At 40.0% G+C, this 15,905-nt stretch overlaps 1 protein-coding gene across 1 annotated transcript; it reads right to left on the bottom strand.

The window, feature by feature from the left end:
- Nucleotides 1–2,343: 2,343 nt before the first annotated feature.
- Nucleotides 2,344–14,706, bottom strand: gata4 (GATA binding protein 4). Its single transcript, XM_046298603.1, has 5 exons — nucleotides 13,877–14,706; nucleotides 6,468–6,634; nucleotides 4,171–4,378; nucleotides 3,942–4,075; nucleotides 2,344–3,695 (listed from the first exon to the last, which is right to left on the bottom strand). The coding sequence occupies exons 1-5, from the start codon at nucleotides 14,400–14,402 to the stop codon at nucleotides 3,570–3,572; spliced, it is 1,161 nt and encodes a 386-aa protein (XP_046154559.1). The 5' UTR covers nucleotides 14,403–14,706; the 3' UTR covers nucleotides 2,344–3,569.
- Between the last annotated feature and the right edge of the window lie 1,199 nt (nucleotides 14,707–15,905).

Raw genomic sequence — 15,905 nt, 5'->3', positions numbered from 1 at the left:
TGTCTATTTCCTCCCAAGTCGTATAGTCCTGACTTCGCTGCTCCTGCTGCCGCTGCCTGTCGCCACGCCACTTGGTCCTGTTGTGGTGGGTGATTCTGTTACGGTTTTCTTCCAGTGAAGGAGAGGAGGACCAAAATGCAGTGTGGTTATTCATAAACATCTTTAAAAAAAGATAAAAATACGAACAATATAGAAAAACAATAAACGTGAAAAACCGAAACAGCCCTATCTGGTGCAACAAACACAGAGACAGGAACAATCACCCACAAAACACTCAAAGAATATGGCTGCCTAAATATGGTTCGCAATCAGAGACAACGATAAACACCTGCTTCTGATTGAGAACCACTCCAGGCAACCATAGACTTTCCTAGTCTACTTCACTAACCACAATCCCATAACCTACAAAAAAACCTAGACAAAACACACCCTTAAATACCCATGTCACACCCTGGCCTGACCAAAATAATAAAGAAAACACAAACTGACCGAAGACAGGGAATTTGTACTGGGGTTAAATGTCAGGAATTGTGAAAAACGGAGTTAAATGTATTTGGCTAAGGTATATGTAAACTTCTGATTTCAACTGTACATGTCACTGATGTATCCTCTGACATTCCATCCAAATGAATAAGTGTTTACTTTGACATTATTTTGACTTGACTGTACATTTAATATACTTATGGCCGTATACAGCAGCCTCACACAGCCCTATTCACTGGAGTTTATGGGGTTAATACTAAAGAATTGTACTAATCTTTATACAAACGCTTCAAAGTTGGGAGTTGCCATGTTTTCCAGTACTATATGTAGCTTTTTTTGTATGTAGCTTTTTTTGTATGTAGCTTTTGTATGTAAACATAATGATACAGTATTCACCTTACTTGCTCCTCGCATCAATGTTTTACACATCTCAAGCAGGAGAAGACTTGCTTTAATGCTTTTTGGACTAATCCCCCCCCCTTTTTTTAACGAATGAAGCGTAAATGGTCTCATTTGGATGGTGCTGGAGAGGAGCTGGGAGGGGCTGGCGTTTATTTAAATGGAGAGACCGAGTACTTGAAATCCAATGGCAAATCATCTTTAAACAGGCTACATTCCTGGGCCGACCCACAGAACTCTGTCAACAGGGTTTTAGAGCATATCAAGTCTGGAGATGATGTCAATGACGTTTTCCTCGAAGATTCCATCAACAAGAAGTTTGTGGGATTTTATAATGACATCACAGAGGAATGTGGACCAGAGGATAAGCAGCATTCATGGGCGGTTCTAGAGAAACCAGAGGAGGTCATCATGTATGGACCCTACTACCCCAATTATAACAATGGACAACACAGCGAAGATATTATCATCAAACAAACTCAAGAACTCCTTGAATCTGAGGATGTTTCTGAAGACTGGAATGTGTATGTATTCACCTTGAACAGCCCCTGTTTGGCAAGAACCATTGAGCCATGTATGCTAAATCTAACGCGGAAGGCTTTTGAATGGTACACCCACCATGGGGTTAGGACTTCTATTGGCTACAGAAAGTGTTGGGGCTTCAAGGGAACCAAAGAGAATGTATTCAAAGATGTCAGTTATGCCCAGTTCGAGCTATTATTTGGAAGTCATGATTATGAAAACTACCTGAATAGGATTTTTAAAAATCCTGGAAATAATCTAGTCCCATTATGTGAAATTCTGTTCTTGACTATCAAAAGATGGCTGAGCCAGGAAAACAGGAATTTTACATTCCATCTAGATAACACTACTCCACAAAAGGGCAGAAAACCCTATTTCAAAAAGATCTGTGTAATTTCAACATCAGGTTTTCAAGACGAGAGTGAGGTCTTGACACAGGAAATAACCACTATGCTTGAGGCTGTGCACCCCTCTCTTGTAGATGAAAAAGAGTGTTTAGAGGAGTATCTAGAGAAAGGGAAGGCATTTGCCCTTGATTACAGTTTCGACCCAGAAATATGTGACTCGGATCGTACTAAACTTAGACTGTCATTTGAGCAGTGCTGGAGAGTCATGGTACAGGACCAATATGCTGATCTTCTCAGGGAGAGATTAATAAAAAACTTCAACAGGGAGGTTGTCCAGCTTTTCATCAAGGATGTCACCGCTCTTACCAAAGACTACATACAGATTGGTCAGATGAAGTTTCCAGATCAGGCTTGAGAAGTTTTCACCATTGTCCCTTGAATTGCTCTTTGCTTCAGCAGGGATATTGGCCCTTGACTTGTTGAAACACAATGCACAACACATTCTATCTGTCTGCCTATTTGTCCTCTCGTCATTTTGTTGAGAAAGAGTGATTTTCCTTTTGAATGTAATATGTATAATAACAATGATGTGTCAAAATTGCTTGTCTTTATTACATTCCTCAGTATAGCTACAGGTGCACACTAAGGAAGGGCATCAAGTACAGTGTTAGTTAGTGCACATAGAGCTCATGGAGATACAGGTGCCATCTCTCACTGTGTAGTAGGGCTTCTCAAGGGTAACTTACAGTATATCACAATGGTGTATTATACAATTATACTGGAGTGAAGTCTTTACATAGAAATGTATGTTCATATTTTCACGGTCAATTACAGGTGACAATGCTCCTCTATTTCCATACCAAATGTGTGTTTACCCCCTGCAATATACAAGCAAATTAAGGCATAACATTTTATAGTTAAAGTATATGTTTTGATATCAGTATTTGCTTCTAAATGCTTGTTTCTTGAATGAAATATTGTTTTTGTTTTCAGTAGAACAAATACCAGGGTATAGAACCTACCCAATTACACTGAAATAAACAGACATGGAAATATCAGAGATTACTACAATTATTTTGGGGAAGGATAATCTTTTAGAGTTCTTGCTTGTAGGAACACACTCTGCCCCTTTCATGGGTGCACAATTTCACTATGATCTACAGAGGGTGGTAATGTGCCACTAAATCCATGTCCCATTCATCACAAGCAGCTTAGTAGCCAGGCTAGGTAGTTTATCAGTAAGAGATGACAGTATATATTTTTTAATCAAATAATAGTTTTGTCATACACAAGATCAAAGCAAAAAGTCCCAGTGAAGATGACTAGGATGCAAATGTCATAGTAGCTAGTAATAATACATTAGGAAAAGGTGAAAATAATTGACAGCATTGGTTTTGCAGTAGGCAATCACACTGTACAGAGTGATGAAGTCCATGGAGTTCATTCAACAGTGACGTCCGGCAAGTGGGTAAAAGGAAATCAAATCACTTTGAATAAACAGAGGATTGTTTTTGTCTTGTCCTATATTATCCCTCGCACATTGGAGGTTCCTGTGAGCACAGGGTAATTGAGGGAGTGCGATCAAGGCCTGCTATGTGTGCTTTACTTTTTCTCTCTTCTTTTTGTCATTGGTTCTCTAGATATAGATTTCTCCACCTGAACAGTTCTCCTTATGTGTTTAATTCCCATCTTTCTATGCCGGCTGGTTCTGTGTGTCTGTGCTCCAGACCTAACTTAGTGCCGGAGCTCAGAAAGGCAGGTACAGTAGCTGTGCTGTGTGTAGCTCGGTGTGAGAAGTCAGCGGTGGTCCTCTCTGTCTTAGGCCAGGATCAGGCTGTTCCAGGGCTCGTTCTTGGAGCCAGAGGACCCACCGTGCCCCCCAGGGGACAGCTTGAGGGGCAGGGCCCCACCCTGGGCATTTATATACGCTGGGATGCCCGAAACCTGGAGGGACAGGAAGACAGGTGGGTTAAGAGCTTTGTGTGTGTGTTTGTGTGTTTGTGTGTGTGCGTGTGCGTGCGTGTGTGTGTGTGTGTGTGTGTGTGTGTGTGTGTGTGTGTGTGTGTGTGTGTGTGTGTGTGTGTGTGTGTGTGTGTGTGTGTGTGTGTGTGTGTGTGTGTGTGTGTGTGTGTGTGTGTGTGTGTGTGTGTGTGTGTGTGTGTGTGTGTGTGTGAGAGTTCATTGACTAACCTGTGTGTGTGTGTTGTGGTGGTGTGAGTACAGGCTGAGTGCCTCTGGTTCTGTCTTTATCTGGCGAGGCTCCTCTGAGTTACAAGGAGCACTGGGAGTGCTGCTGGGAGTGTGGCCATCCATGCCTGGAGTCCCTACAACACAGAGACCAGGGTTACTTTACACACACAGACACACACACACACAAGCACACACACACACACACATTCACACACACACACAAACGGACCAGGTTTGGACTTGTTGAGGTTCTTGGGTTTGCGTTTGCGGGTCTGAATCCCCTCCTTCTTCATGGCTAGGGGGCGAGGAACCCCATGTAGTTTCATGTAGAGACCACAGGCGTTGCAGACAGGCTCTCCCTCTGCGTTGCGTCTCCACAGTGTGGTGGTGGTGGTGTGGCAGTTAGTGCACAACAGACCCACTCTTCGAGACGCAGACTGAAACACACAGAGAGAGTGAGAGAGAGTGAGAGAGGGGGAGAGAAAGAGAGAGAGAGCAACAGCGAGAGAGTGAGATATAGAGATGGAGAGAGACAGAGAGAGAAACAGAGAGAAACAGAGAGAAAGAGAGCGAGATAGAGAGAGAGAGAGAAAGAAAGAGAGAGAGAAAGAGAAAGAGACAGAGAGAGAGACAGAGAGAGGGTGAATCAGATGAAATCCACCACATAAAATCAAATCAAATCAAATGTTATTTGTCACATGCGCAGAATACAACTGTATACGGGGAGTACAGAGTCAATGTAATTGAGGTAATATGTACATGTACAGTTAAAGTCGGAAGTTTGTAGGTTAGGTTGGAGTCATTAAAACTCGTTTTTCAGCCACTCCACAAATTTCTTGCTCTACTATTTCCGACAATTGTTTACACTGTATCACAATTCCAGTGGGTCAGAAATGTACATACACTAAGTTGACTGTGCCTTTAAACAGCTTGGAAAATTCCAGAAAATGATGGCATGGCTTTAGAAGCTTCTGATAGGCTAATTGACATAATTTGGGTCAATTAGAGGTGTACCTGTGGATGTATTTCAAGGCCTACCTTCAAACTCACTGCCTCTTTGCTTGACATCATGGGAATATCAAAAGAAATCAGCCAAGACCTCTGAAAAAAAATGTAGACCTCCACAAGTCTGGTTCATCCTTGGGAGCAATTTCCAAACGCCTGAAGGTACCACGTTCATCTGTACAAACAATAGTACGCAAGTATAAACACCATGGGACCACGCAGCCGACATACCGCTCAGGAAGAATACGCGTTCTGTGTCCTAGAGATAAACGTATTTTGGTGCGAAATGTGCAAATCAATCAACAGCAAAGGACCTTGTGAAAATGCTGGAGGAAACAGGTACAAAAGTATCTATATTCACAGTAAAACGAGTCCTATATCGACATAATCTGAAAGGCCGCTCAGCAAGGAAGAAGCCACTGCTCCAAAACCGCCATAAAAACCCAGACTACGGTTTGCAACTGTACATGGGGACAAAGATCGTACTTTTTGGAGAAATGTCCTCTGAACTGTTTGGCCATAATGACCATCGTTATGTTTGGAGCAAAAAGGGGAGGCTTGCAAGCTGAAGAACACCCTCCCAACTATGAAGCACGGGGGTGGCAGCATCATGTTGTGGGGGGTGCTTTGCTGCAGGATGAACTGGTGCACTTCACAAAATAGATGGAATCATGAGGGTGGGAAAGTATGTGGATACATTGAAGCAACATCTCAAGACATCAGTCAGGAAGTTAAAGCTTGGTCACAAATGGGTCTTCCAAATGAACAATGACCCCAAGCATACTTCCAAAGTTGTGGCAAAATGGCTTAAGGACATCAAAGTCAAGGTATTGGAGTGGCCATCACAAAGCCCTGACCTCAATCCTATAGAAAATTTGTGGGCAGAACTGAAAAAACGTGTGCGAGCAAGGAGGCCTACAAATCTGACTCGGTTACACCAGCTCTGTGAGGAGGAATGGGCCAAAATTCACCCAACACATTGTGGGTAGCTTGTGGAAGGCTTCCTGAAACGTTTGACCCAAGTTAAACCATTTAAGGCAATGCTACCAAATACGAATTGAGTGTATGTAAACTTCTGACCCACTGGGAATGTGATGAAAGAAATAAAAGCTGAAATAAATAATTCTCTCTACTATTATTCTGACATTTCACATTCTTAATATAAAGTGGTGATCCTAACTGACCCAAGAAAGGGAATTTATACTAGGGTTAAATATCATGAATTGTGAAAAACTGAGTTTAAATGTATTTGGCTAAGGTGTATGTAAACTTTTGACTTCAACTGTAGGTAGAGTTAAAGTAGGTATGCATAGATAATAAACAGAGAATAGCACCAATTTACAAAAAGTATGTATTTCCACACATACATAATGAGAAAGAAGAGTGGGTGGGAGAGAAAAAGTGGAGTAGAAAGATTGGGAGAGAAGGAAAGAGAGAGAACTACAGAAAGCGAGACAATGCTACTGTCATGCTTTTTGTGTGTACTATATGTTGAAGATGAACTCTTGTCTTGTCACCTACCAGCCGTCTTTGGGGTTTGATGAGGGGTCTGTTTATACCGTTCACCTTATGGTAAAGTCCACAGGCGTTACACAGGTAGTGGCCCGTACCATCCCGTCTCCACAGTGGGGTGGACATCGCCCCACAGTTCACACACTCACGCCCCTCAGCAAAGTCATCATACAGCTCTGTTGGAGGGAAGGAGATGAGAGGGGTGGGGGGAGAGAGTTGAGAGAGAGCTATTGGGAAGTAAATGCAAACACTACTTACCTAAACATTACATAACAACCTAAAATCACAGAATAACATCAAACAGTTTATCCAGTCTTGAAAATCAACTCAGAGGATGCTAGTGTGAAGCAGTGACAACTCCTGACCAGAAGACGGTGCTCTCTCCCTCCTGGCCATACTAACCATAGAGCTAGATAGAAGACTAATCTTTATATCTGTGCCCTTATAGCGTCTGTGACAGCATGAGCAGGGCCATTAAGGCTACAACCCATAGAATCCTCATCCAGTTGACTACTTTGACTACTTTAAAATGGCGGAAAAATAGTGGAAGCCCTTAATGGTGCTCAACATGCTAAAACAGCCTTTTGGCCACTAGAGGCCTCTATCATTCTCTATGATACTAACACACTGCTCCATAGAGGTCTGGAATTCTTCCTTATCTGACAGCTCCTCCCTTGATAAAGGGCTAGGCTGAAAATAGAGATGGAATAGAGCTTCATCTTATACAAATAGACAATCTCTATAGAGATACTATGACGTTTGATAAATACAATCTTCTCTCTCTCTCTCTCTCTCTCTCTCTCTCTCTCTCTCTCCTCCTCTCTCACACATACAGGGTATCTCCAGTCAGCACTTAACCACTCTGTCAGATGCAGTATCTAACTATATTGTCTATATACTTCATATAATCACACAACATTTGGTATTTGGAAAACATGAATGTATGGGTCAATTGAAATTAAACCGTGTTTAAAACTATAGATGTATTATCTGATTCAGTGAGTTGTTTCTAAGGAATGTGTGTAGGCTGATATCTGGAGGTAGAGGCAGACTTCTTTCAAGGTTGACAACAAAGCAGAGCTACAGCAGTGCAGGGAAGGGCAACCTTGGGCCGGGTAGAAGCTAGCCGACACATGGCAGAAACACAAGACAATAGACAAAAGAACTGCTAAGGAACAGATGTAGCATCTAAATTTGACCTATATTGTCACAGCAAAATAATCCCGCATTGACAGGATTTGAAAGTTTAGTCCATAATCCTGCTTGATTGGTGGTTAGGCTGTTAGCTGCCCAAATGTAATCTACATGAAAAGTGTCAGTGGTGGAAAAAGTACCCAATTGTCATACTTGAGTAAAAGTCTAGAAAATGACTCAAGTAAAAGTGAAAGTCACCCAGTAAAATACTACTTGAGTAAAAGTCTAAAAGTATTTGGTTTTAAATATACCTAAGTATAAAAAGTAAAAGTACATGTATAAATAATTTCAAATTGCTTATGTTAAGCAAACCAGATGGCACAATTTTCTTGCTTTTTTTATTTATAGATAGCCAGGGGCACACTACAATGCGCAGACATAATTTACAAACGAAGCATTTGTGTTTAGTGAGTCCTCCAGATTAGAGGCAGTAGGGATGACCAGAGATGTTCTCTTGATAAATCCGTAGATTGGACCATTTTCCTGTCCTGCTAAGCATTCAAAATCTAACAAGTACTTTTGGGTGTCAGGGAAAATGTATGGAGTAAAAAGTATATTATTTTCTTTAGGAATGTAGTGAAGTATATGTAAAAGCTGTCAAAAATATGAATAGTAAAGTATAGTACAGACAAAAAACGACTTAAGTAGTACTTTAAAGTATTTTTACTTAAGTACTTTACACCACTGAAAAGTGCAATACTGTTGATATAATATGTGTGTAAGTGTGGGTTTTCAGTTAATTTATGTAAATCACAAAGCTTCTGAGATTCTGGAAGATTTTCAAAAAAAGAGTGATCAAATGAAAATCATATATGCACATCCATGTGTATAAATCTCACAGAATGTCACTAAGTATCGTTATCTCTGTGGGTCTATTGTTGAGAAATGTCAGCACCGGCAGTCTGTGTTATAAGGTCAAGACTAAAACATTTGTTGAAGTATCTATTTCAATGTTCCATCTGAACACACTATAACCCTGTCCCATGAAGTCTTCATAATAACAGAATGTAGCATTTACATATTGCTGTTGGTACTTTCAATTTCCTGAAGAGCTTATCAGTCTTAAGTCTATAAGAAAAACACCTTTCAATTGGAATGGAATTCAATGGTCGTGAAAACAGTCTCCCTGGAGCAGAATCTTAACCTCAGTTCCACAGACGTACCTCAAGCTTTTGGGTAAATCATGCATTGATGTCAATGAGCGTTGTGTGCGGATCTCAATTTGCAACACATAGTATGACCCCATGTGCTACTCTGCTTCCCCTGATGGGCCAGATTGGCACCAGATTGGCACCAGATTGGCACCAGATTGGCACCAGATTGGCACCAGATTGTTTTTTTACCACTGTAGACAAGAAATATGTATCCTGTATATCCCTCAAGAGCATACCTGAAGGGCTTACTTACTATTATGTTTAGAATGGATGTGATTTTATCATTGTAAATTGCTGATGTGTTTACATTCAAAACACAGAGTAAAATCAAGCACAGGCCGCAATGATAGGCCTTTCGCTCAAATACTGCAAGTTACACTAATAAGCATCTTTACTGTACATGAAAAACATCCAAATATCAGATTAGACAAACTACATTAAATCCTTACACGTAGATGTTCAATATATTCCAGAATGTAACGTGTAAGGATTTAATATAGCTGATCTAATCTGATAATGGGATGTTTTCATGTATAATATATTCCAGAATGTAATGTGTAAGGATTTAATATAGCTGATCTAATCTGATATTGGGATGTTTTTCATGTATAATATATTCCAGAATGTAATGTGTAAGGATTTAATATAGCTGATCTAATCTGATATTGGGATGTTTTCATGTATAATATATTCCAGAATGTAATGTGTAAGGATTTAATATAGCTGATCTAATCTGATATTGGGATGTTTTTCATGTATAATATATTCCAGAATGTAATGTGTAAGGATTTAATATAGCTTGGGGAGTGTAAGGATTTAATATAGCTTGGGGAGTGTAAGGATTTAATATAGCTATTGGGAGTTTTCCTCTCTCCCTTCCTCTCACTCAGTCCACCTCTGGAACAATAGCGACTTTCACTCTCTCTTCCACAGTAAAGCCCTGATAAACTCAGTCTAAAGTAATGGGTTTGGATTGAAGTACAACAGCACCCAGAGAGGTGAGAGGGTTGCATTAAATCGATGTGTTATCTGAAAAACTGAAGTATCTACACTGGAGATCTCATAGGATAGCAGTTTGTCTTGATATGATCATGGTACCTTGCAATGTTATTGTTCCTGTGTTGAAATCTATATCCAGGTTTGGTGTCTACTTCTATCCGTGGTTGTCTGTGTAGGAAAGATTTGCCACTGGCAGTGATTGTAAAAATGTGGATTGGAGCAAAGACATTATCTCAGCCATAGATCAGTGCATATGTGGACAGCTCCATAGAAAAAGAGATGGTCTTACTAGATCACATAAGGTCCAAAGCAAGAAACCCATCAAAGACTAAGTAACATGTAATCAGACAAAGAGGATGATGACACAATCCAAACCAGTGCTTGTGGTCAAACTACCATCCTATTGTGATTAACTGTTGATCACTGTGTCTGGACTTCACCAAAACTACATACTGAGGCAGATCCATGTCCCAGAGGTTCCTATTCAGAAGCAGATCCAGAATCAGCCAATTCATACGCACCAACTGTAAACCGCATCAGCATTAGCCGTAGCCTACCGGCTAAAGCCCTTTTGAGATGGAAGACATTTTCCTAATATACTGAACAAAAATATATATGCAAAATGCAACAATTTAAACGATTTTACTAAGTTACAGATCATATAAGGTAATCAGTCAATTTAAATAAATTCATTAGGCCCTAATCTATGGATTTCACATGACTGTGCATGGGTGCAGCCATGGGTGGGCCTTAGCTCCCCCTCAGACGATCCCGAAGGTGAAGAAGCCAGATGTGGAGGTCCCGGGGTAGCGTGACTACACGTGGTCTGCGGTTGTGAGGCCAGTTGGACGTACTGCCAAATGTTCTAAAACAATGTTGGAGGCATTTTATTGTAGAGAAATTCTCTGGCAACAGCTCTGGTGGACATTCATTCCTGCAGTCAGCATGCCAATTGCACCCTCCCTCAAAACTTGGGACATCTGTGGCATTGTGTTGTGTGACAAAACGGCACATTTTAAGTGGCCTTTTATTGTCCCCAGCACAAGGTGCACCTGTGTAATGGCCATGCTGTTTAATCATCTTCTTGAGTCAGGTGGATGGATTATCTTGGCAATGGAAAAATTCTCACATTTGTGCACTCAGTTTTAGAGAAATAATATTTTGGTGCGAATGTAACATTTCTGGGATCTTTTATTTCAGCTCGTGAAACATGGGACCAACACTTTACATGTTGCGTTTATATTTTTGTTCACTGTATAGTAATATTCTATACATCTAACATTCAGTACACTCTTAGAAAAAAAAGTAGCTATCTGGAGTCTAAAAGGGTTATTTGACTGTCCCCATAGGAGAATTGGTTCCATGTAGAACCCTTTCCAGAGAGGTTTCTACATGGATCCTGAAAGGCTTCAATATGGAAGCAAAAAGGTTTCTTCTATTGAGACGGACAAATAACCCTTTTGGAAGAGTTTAGATCAGTAATGAATGTAGGTCTGTCTACACTGTGTACTCCCACCACCAAACCAGTAAGCAGTTTTTACCTGGACTTTATTTGACATGTAAATATGGCCTAGTTTCTGACACACATTGTAACCAGAGCGATTTCCATTCCAGCTGCAATGTGTGGAATTCAGTCTTATCATTCAGTGTGAACTAAAGTCCCCCAACCACCTGCAGCAATCATACCGAACTAGTCAGGAGGGAGAATCAACCTTCATTTTCTCTAGGATCACAATATCCAGATTAAAGTAGGCTTATGAATATCTTATAACTAAATGTTAGTTTTGGGCAGTCAATGGTTGTAAATGGTTGTAAATATACTGGCCTCAACCTGCACTCTAAATTAGAAATGGTAATGGTGGAATTTTTTTCTTTTGATATTTTATCTATAAGTTGAATCGTGTTTCATATTTGTTATTTGAACCTTTTTTATTCTCTCCGATACAAATAAAATTGGATTTGTTTTGATTTGATTTGAGATGAACAGGAGGCGTTCTGTCCCACGGTTTTTCATTGAGCTGTCGCCTCTTGCTTCAGTTTTCATTTGTGATGATAGGGTTATATCCATTCTTAAACAGAATAATCGGCACCACAAGAGTGATATATAACTATACCATTATTGTATTATCAATAACATGAGACGTTAAGCTTTATAGGCCTATATGCAGTTGTGTCATCGTGCGTAGCAAGCGTTTTTAGATGATGAACATTTGATATTTCTGATTGATGTACCATGCATAATGTAGGAGACATCCATTCATCTTGGATGTCTCCTATTGAAAATCTATTGAAAATCTTATCTGTTGAATTGCGATATCAGTTTAGGTAGAATTAAAAGTGCATTAGGTTTTCATTTTGAGTCGTTTGCGGTAGATGACTGAAATAAAATAAATATATCCTAGGCTACATTTAAAAAAAAGATGTGTCAAATTCATATACATTTAATTTGAACAAAGTGGTAGGCTAAATAGGGATCATCGTTTTGGAATGTATTCACGTATTATTCGAAGTGAACGTGAATGACTTCTAAATTTGTAATCTCTAATTTATGTTGATAATAACTGGGTGGAATTAGCCTGCTTTGATTTATAATGTAATAACATTTCCCTTTGCTTCTTTTAAAATGTTAAATTTGACTTATGTAGGCCTATTTTGATTGACAAAATAAGATTTTAATTCCCTGAATATTTGTAGTTCTACAAATGTGGATTTTTTTAAAGGTCCAATACAGCCGTTTTTATCTCAATATCAAATCATTTCTGGGTAACAATGAAGTACCTTACTGTGATTGTTTTCAATTAAAATTGTAAAAAACAACAACAACTTCTTAGCAAAGAACAATTTCTCAAGCAAGAATTTTGCGAGGACTGTCTGGGAGTGGTCTGAGTGGGGAGGGGAAAACTGAAAAGGTGCTGTTATTGGCAGAGATGTTTGGAAATCTCTTTCTTATTGGTCTATTAACTAGTTTACCACCTGGTGACGTCACCATGGAAGGCCAAACTTCCACCAAAACAGGCTGAAATATCAGGTTCTTTTCAAACAGCTCTTAGAATAACAGGGAAATATCACAAGTTTCATAATTTCACAGTATTATTTAAATCTCATAGTGGGGAAATATATATAAACACTTGATCATTTATTAATGGTAAAGAGTCATACTATAGCCTATATCCTAAACTATTTCTAACACCTGCCCTATGTAGGCTAGTCTATTTCCAGCTCCTTAAATAGTTTATTATACAGTTAAACTGTGTTATGATCGGGTTTTTTTCTTTCATTTCCTTGGTTTGACAAGGCAAAAATGCCCATAACTTGACCATTAAAATACTTTCTTCAGTCTGAGACCTAAAACCTACAATTAACAGGAATATATATTTTTTTCTTCAACAAGAAATCCATAAAATGCAATGTCTTGGGCTGGCTATGCAGTTTGATTTTGTTTCAATGCATGCCCCAATGTGCAATATTTGTCGAGCCCTAGGCCTATCTCTATCTACCCCGTTGGCTTATTAGTATTCTTTAATATCACAAATGAAAAATGATAACAAATGATAGAAATATCGTAGGATAGGCTACTCATACGATATAACCCTCCGAACGTGTTCGAGCAATGCATTGACTGTGTTTATTCCAAACCATTGATGAACGTTATCATGAATGAGACCTATACAAGTGTTTCCGTGATATAGGCTTGTATTATTTGTATGGCTTTCATTTGATGGAAACCATGTTAAAGAAATAACATTATGTCCGGAAGACTTGGAAAGATATACATGTTCAAAGTTGGATACAAATGTGGAGATATATAACCTATATTGTTACGCACAGTTAAACGAACGGTTGTTCAGTGTTGACCTTTGGATAGGCCTAATAACCAACTGAATCAAGTATGACGTTTACCAATAGCTTTAATTCTAGTAATGAAACAACTGAAATATAGGCCTACTCTTGGCAATGTCTTAATCTGAATTTGAAAGCTATTTTTTTTAGCAAAACATTTGTTGATAATGGAAAACCTGACACGAAAATGTTAATGGTGGATATTTCTGACCATGTTTTCACCTGTCTTACCTAGGTTGGGGTGCCGTGTCTGGCCCCCGGACTGCAGGCTATGCAGGACGGAGCTGTCGAATGGAGACGTGGCCCACGTCCCACCCATGTTTGGGCTCATATAGGCCGGGTACGGACTGTGGTAGGACCCGCCGAGGCTTCGCGTCCCGTAATGATCCCTCCCGTTGGTGGAGATGTTGAGCGGACTAGTAAACGTGTTCGTCTCCCGAGCTACGGCGACCCCGGATGAGAGAGGTGGGCTGGTGGAGAAGGAGAACCGCGGGGAAACCGGAGGGTGGTGCGCATTGCCGGTGTTGTAGGAGGGCACCGACTCGGAACCCGGCTGCGCCCAGGCCGAGTGGCCTGACACGGGGTTGCTCTGCTGCGAGGACCCGTGTGTCTGTAGGTAAGGCAGCGTGGGGATCATGGGGGTGACCCGGGTCGTGGGCACGTACACCGGTGAGGTTGTGGGGGAGGCATTGTGGAGGAAACTGGGCTCGTACGTTGAGGGTCCGTGGTTGGTTGTCATGGCTAAACCCTGGTACATATCTGCTCCTCTGGGGTGACCATCAGCGTTGATAGTTGGTTATGATAGCAGCTGTGTCCACAGGCTCCTCGCTAACGTGTGAATGATTGCTGGTAATCCAACAGAAATTCTGTCCAATTTCTTCTGTAAACGGACACTTGTCATGTAGTCAAACATAGGCTACCATTTCAAATAGTTTTGTTTTCTTCTTCGCCGAATAGACTATAGCCTAGTGTAGGCTACAATAAAAGAATAACCATCTCTCCAGAGAGGAGAGGAGTGGGAAGCCGAGGCACAGTAATCGACAAGATTCCTGCTCTCACGTTATCATCTCTCTCGCGCGCTCTCTCTCTCTCTCTCTCTCTCTCTCTCTCTCTCTCTACCTTTCTCTCTCTCTCGACCCACCCTTCACCGTGACTACTGAAGCCTACTCTACCCCAGCTTTAGTTTGAATTGTTTCCTGAAGAAGATCATACGATTAAAGAGATTGTCTTTGTAAAATACCAGAAGATCAACGGCATATTTCTCATATGAGATTAAATATGTCACCCAAAACAATAAAATACAAGTAGGCCTACAATGTAACATACGTAGGCCTATATTTTTTTGTGAAGCAATTGAGAAATATATATATATATAATATCTTCATTATATATAATATAATATATAGATGTTCCACCTATTTATTTCCCCCTTTAGCAAAGTCAATGTGGCAGTTCATGTATGATCAGTTTTTCTCAGACGATCACTTTCAGTTTTTAATTGATTGTCACAATTTGTCAAATTATGGAACAAATACACAGTGTACCTTAAAAAACGTGTCGAATGATGTAAACATTTTATGAAAAAAAGCTTTTCTTTTGTGAACGTTTTGTTCGTGCCTATTACAAATCAACTCGTTGCGCGTGATTGTATTTGCATGACACTCACATTTCAAAATGGTTTATGACATTTACCGCCCAAGAAAGTAAAAACAAAAATATGAGATATTAATAAAACATTTTCTTTAATTTGATTGAATGAGCCTGGACATTCAATAATATGTTTCACTTGCTGAATAATGAAGACCTTTACGATGAAGACCTTTATTATTGTAAATTGTGGTGTTAGCCAGTCAATAATAATAATTATAACAACAACAACACTAGGGCTTACCAGATAATAACACTATTATTAATAATAGCAACGCAATAAACAACACAAATACAACAAAATAATTCGTCATAATAATAACACAAATAATAATCCATCAATAAAATTGCATAAACACAACGTTAAATATAATGCCATTTTTCTTGACCTAACGAATGTTTCTACCATTGTTAGAGATGATGGAGACTGAGTGCTGGGTCGGTTGGTAACCTATAGAGTCACGGACCGGGCCGATGGTCGACGCCAGACAAGTCTTTAGTCCTCTTCGTCGGATGTGTCGAGCGTTGTTGTTCTCTCGTAGACAGATTTATACCTGTCATCAACACTTGTGAATGTAAACACACGAGGCCACTTCATTGTCCCGCTCTTCCC

The sequence above is a fragment of the Oncorhynchus gorbuscha genome, linkage group LG14 (genome assembly GCF_021184085.1).
Source record: "Oncorhynchus gorbuscha isolate QuinsamMale2020 ecotype Even-year linkage group LG14, OgorEven_v1.0, whole genome shotgun sequence".
In the NCBI taxonomy this organism is placed as follows: Eukaryota; Metazoa; Chordata; class Actinopteri; order Salmoniformes; family Salmonidae; genus Oncorhynchus; species Oncorhynchus gorbuscha.
The sequence above is the reverse complement of the archived record's forward strand: the minus strand, read 5'-3'. Positions and strand labels throughout refer to the sequence as shown.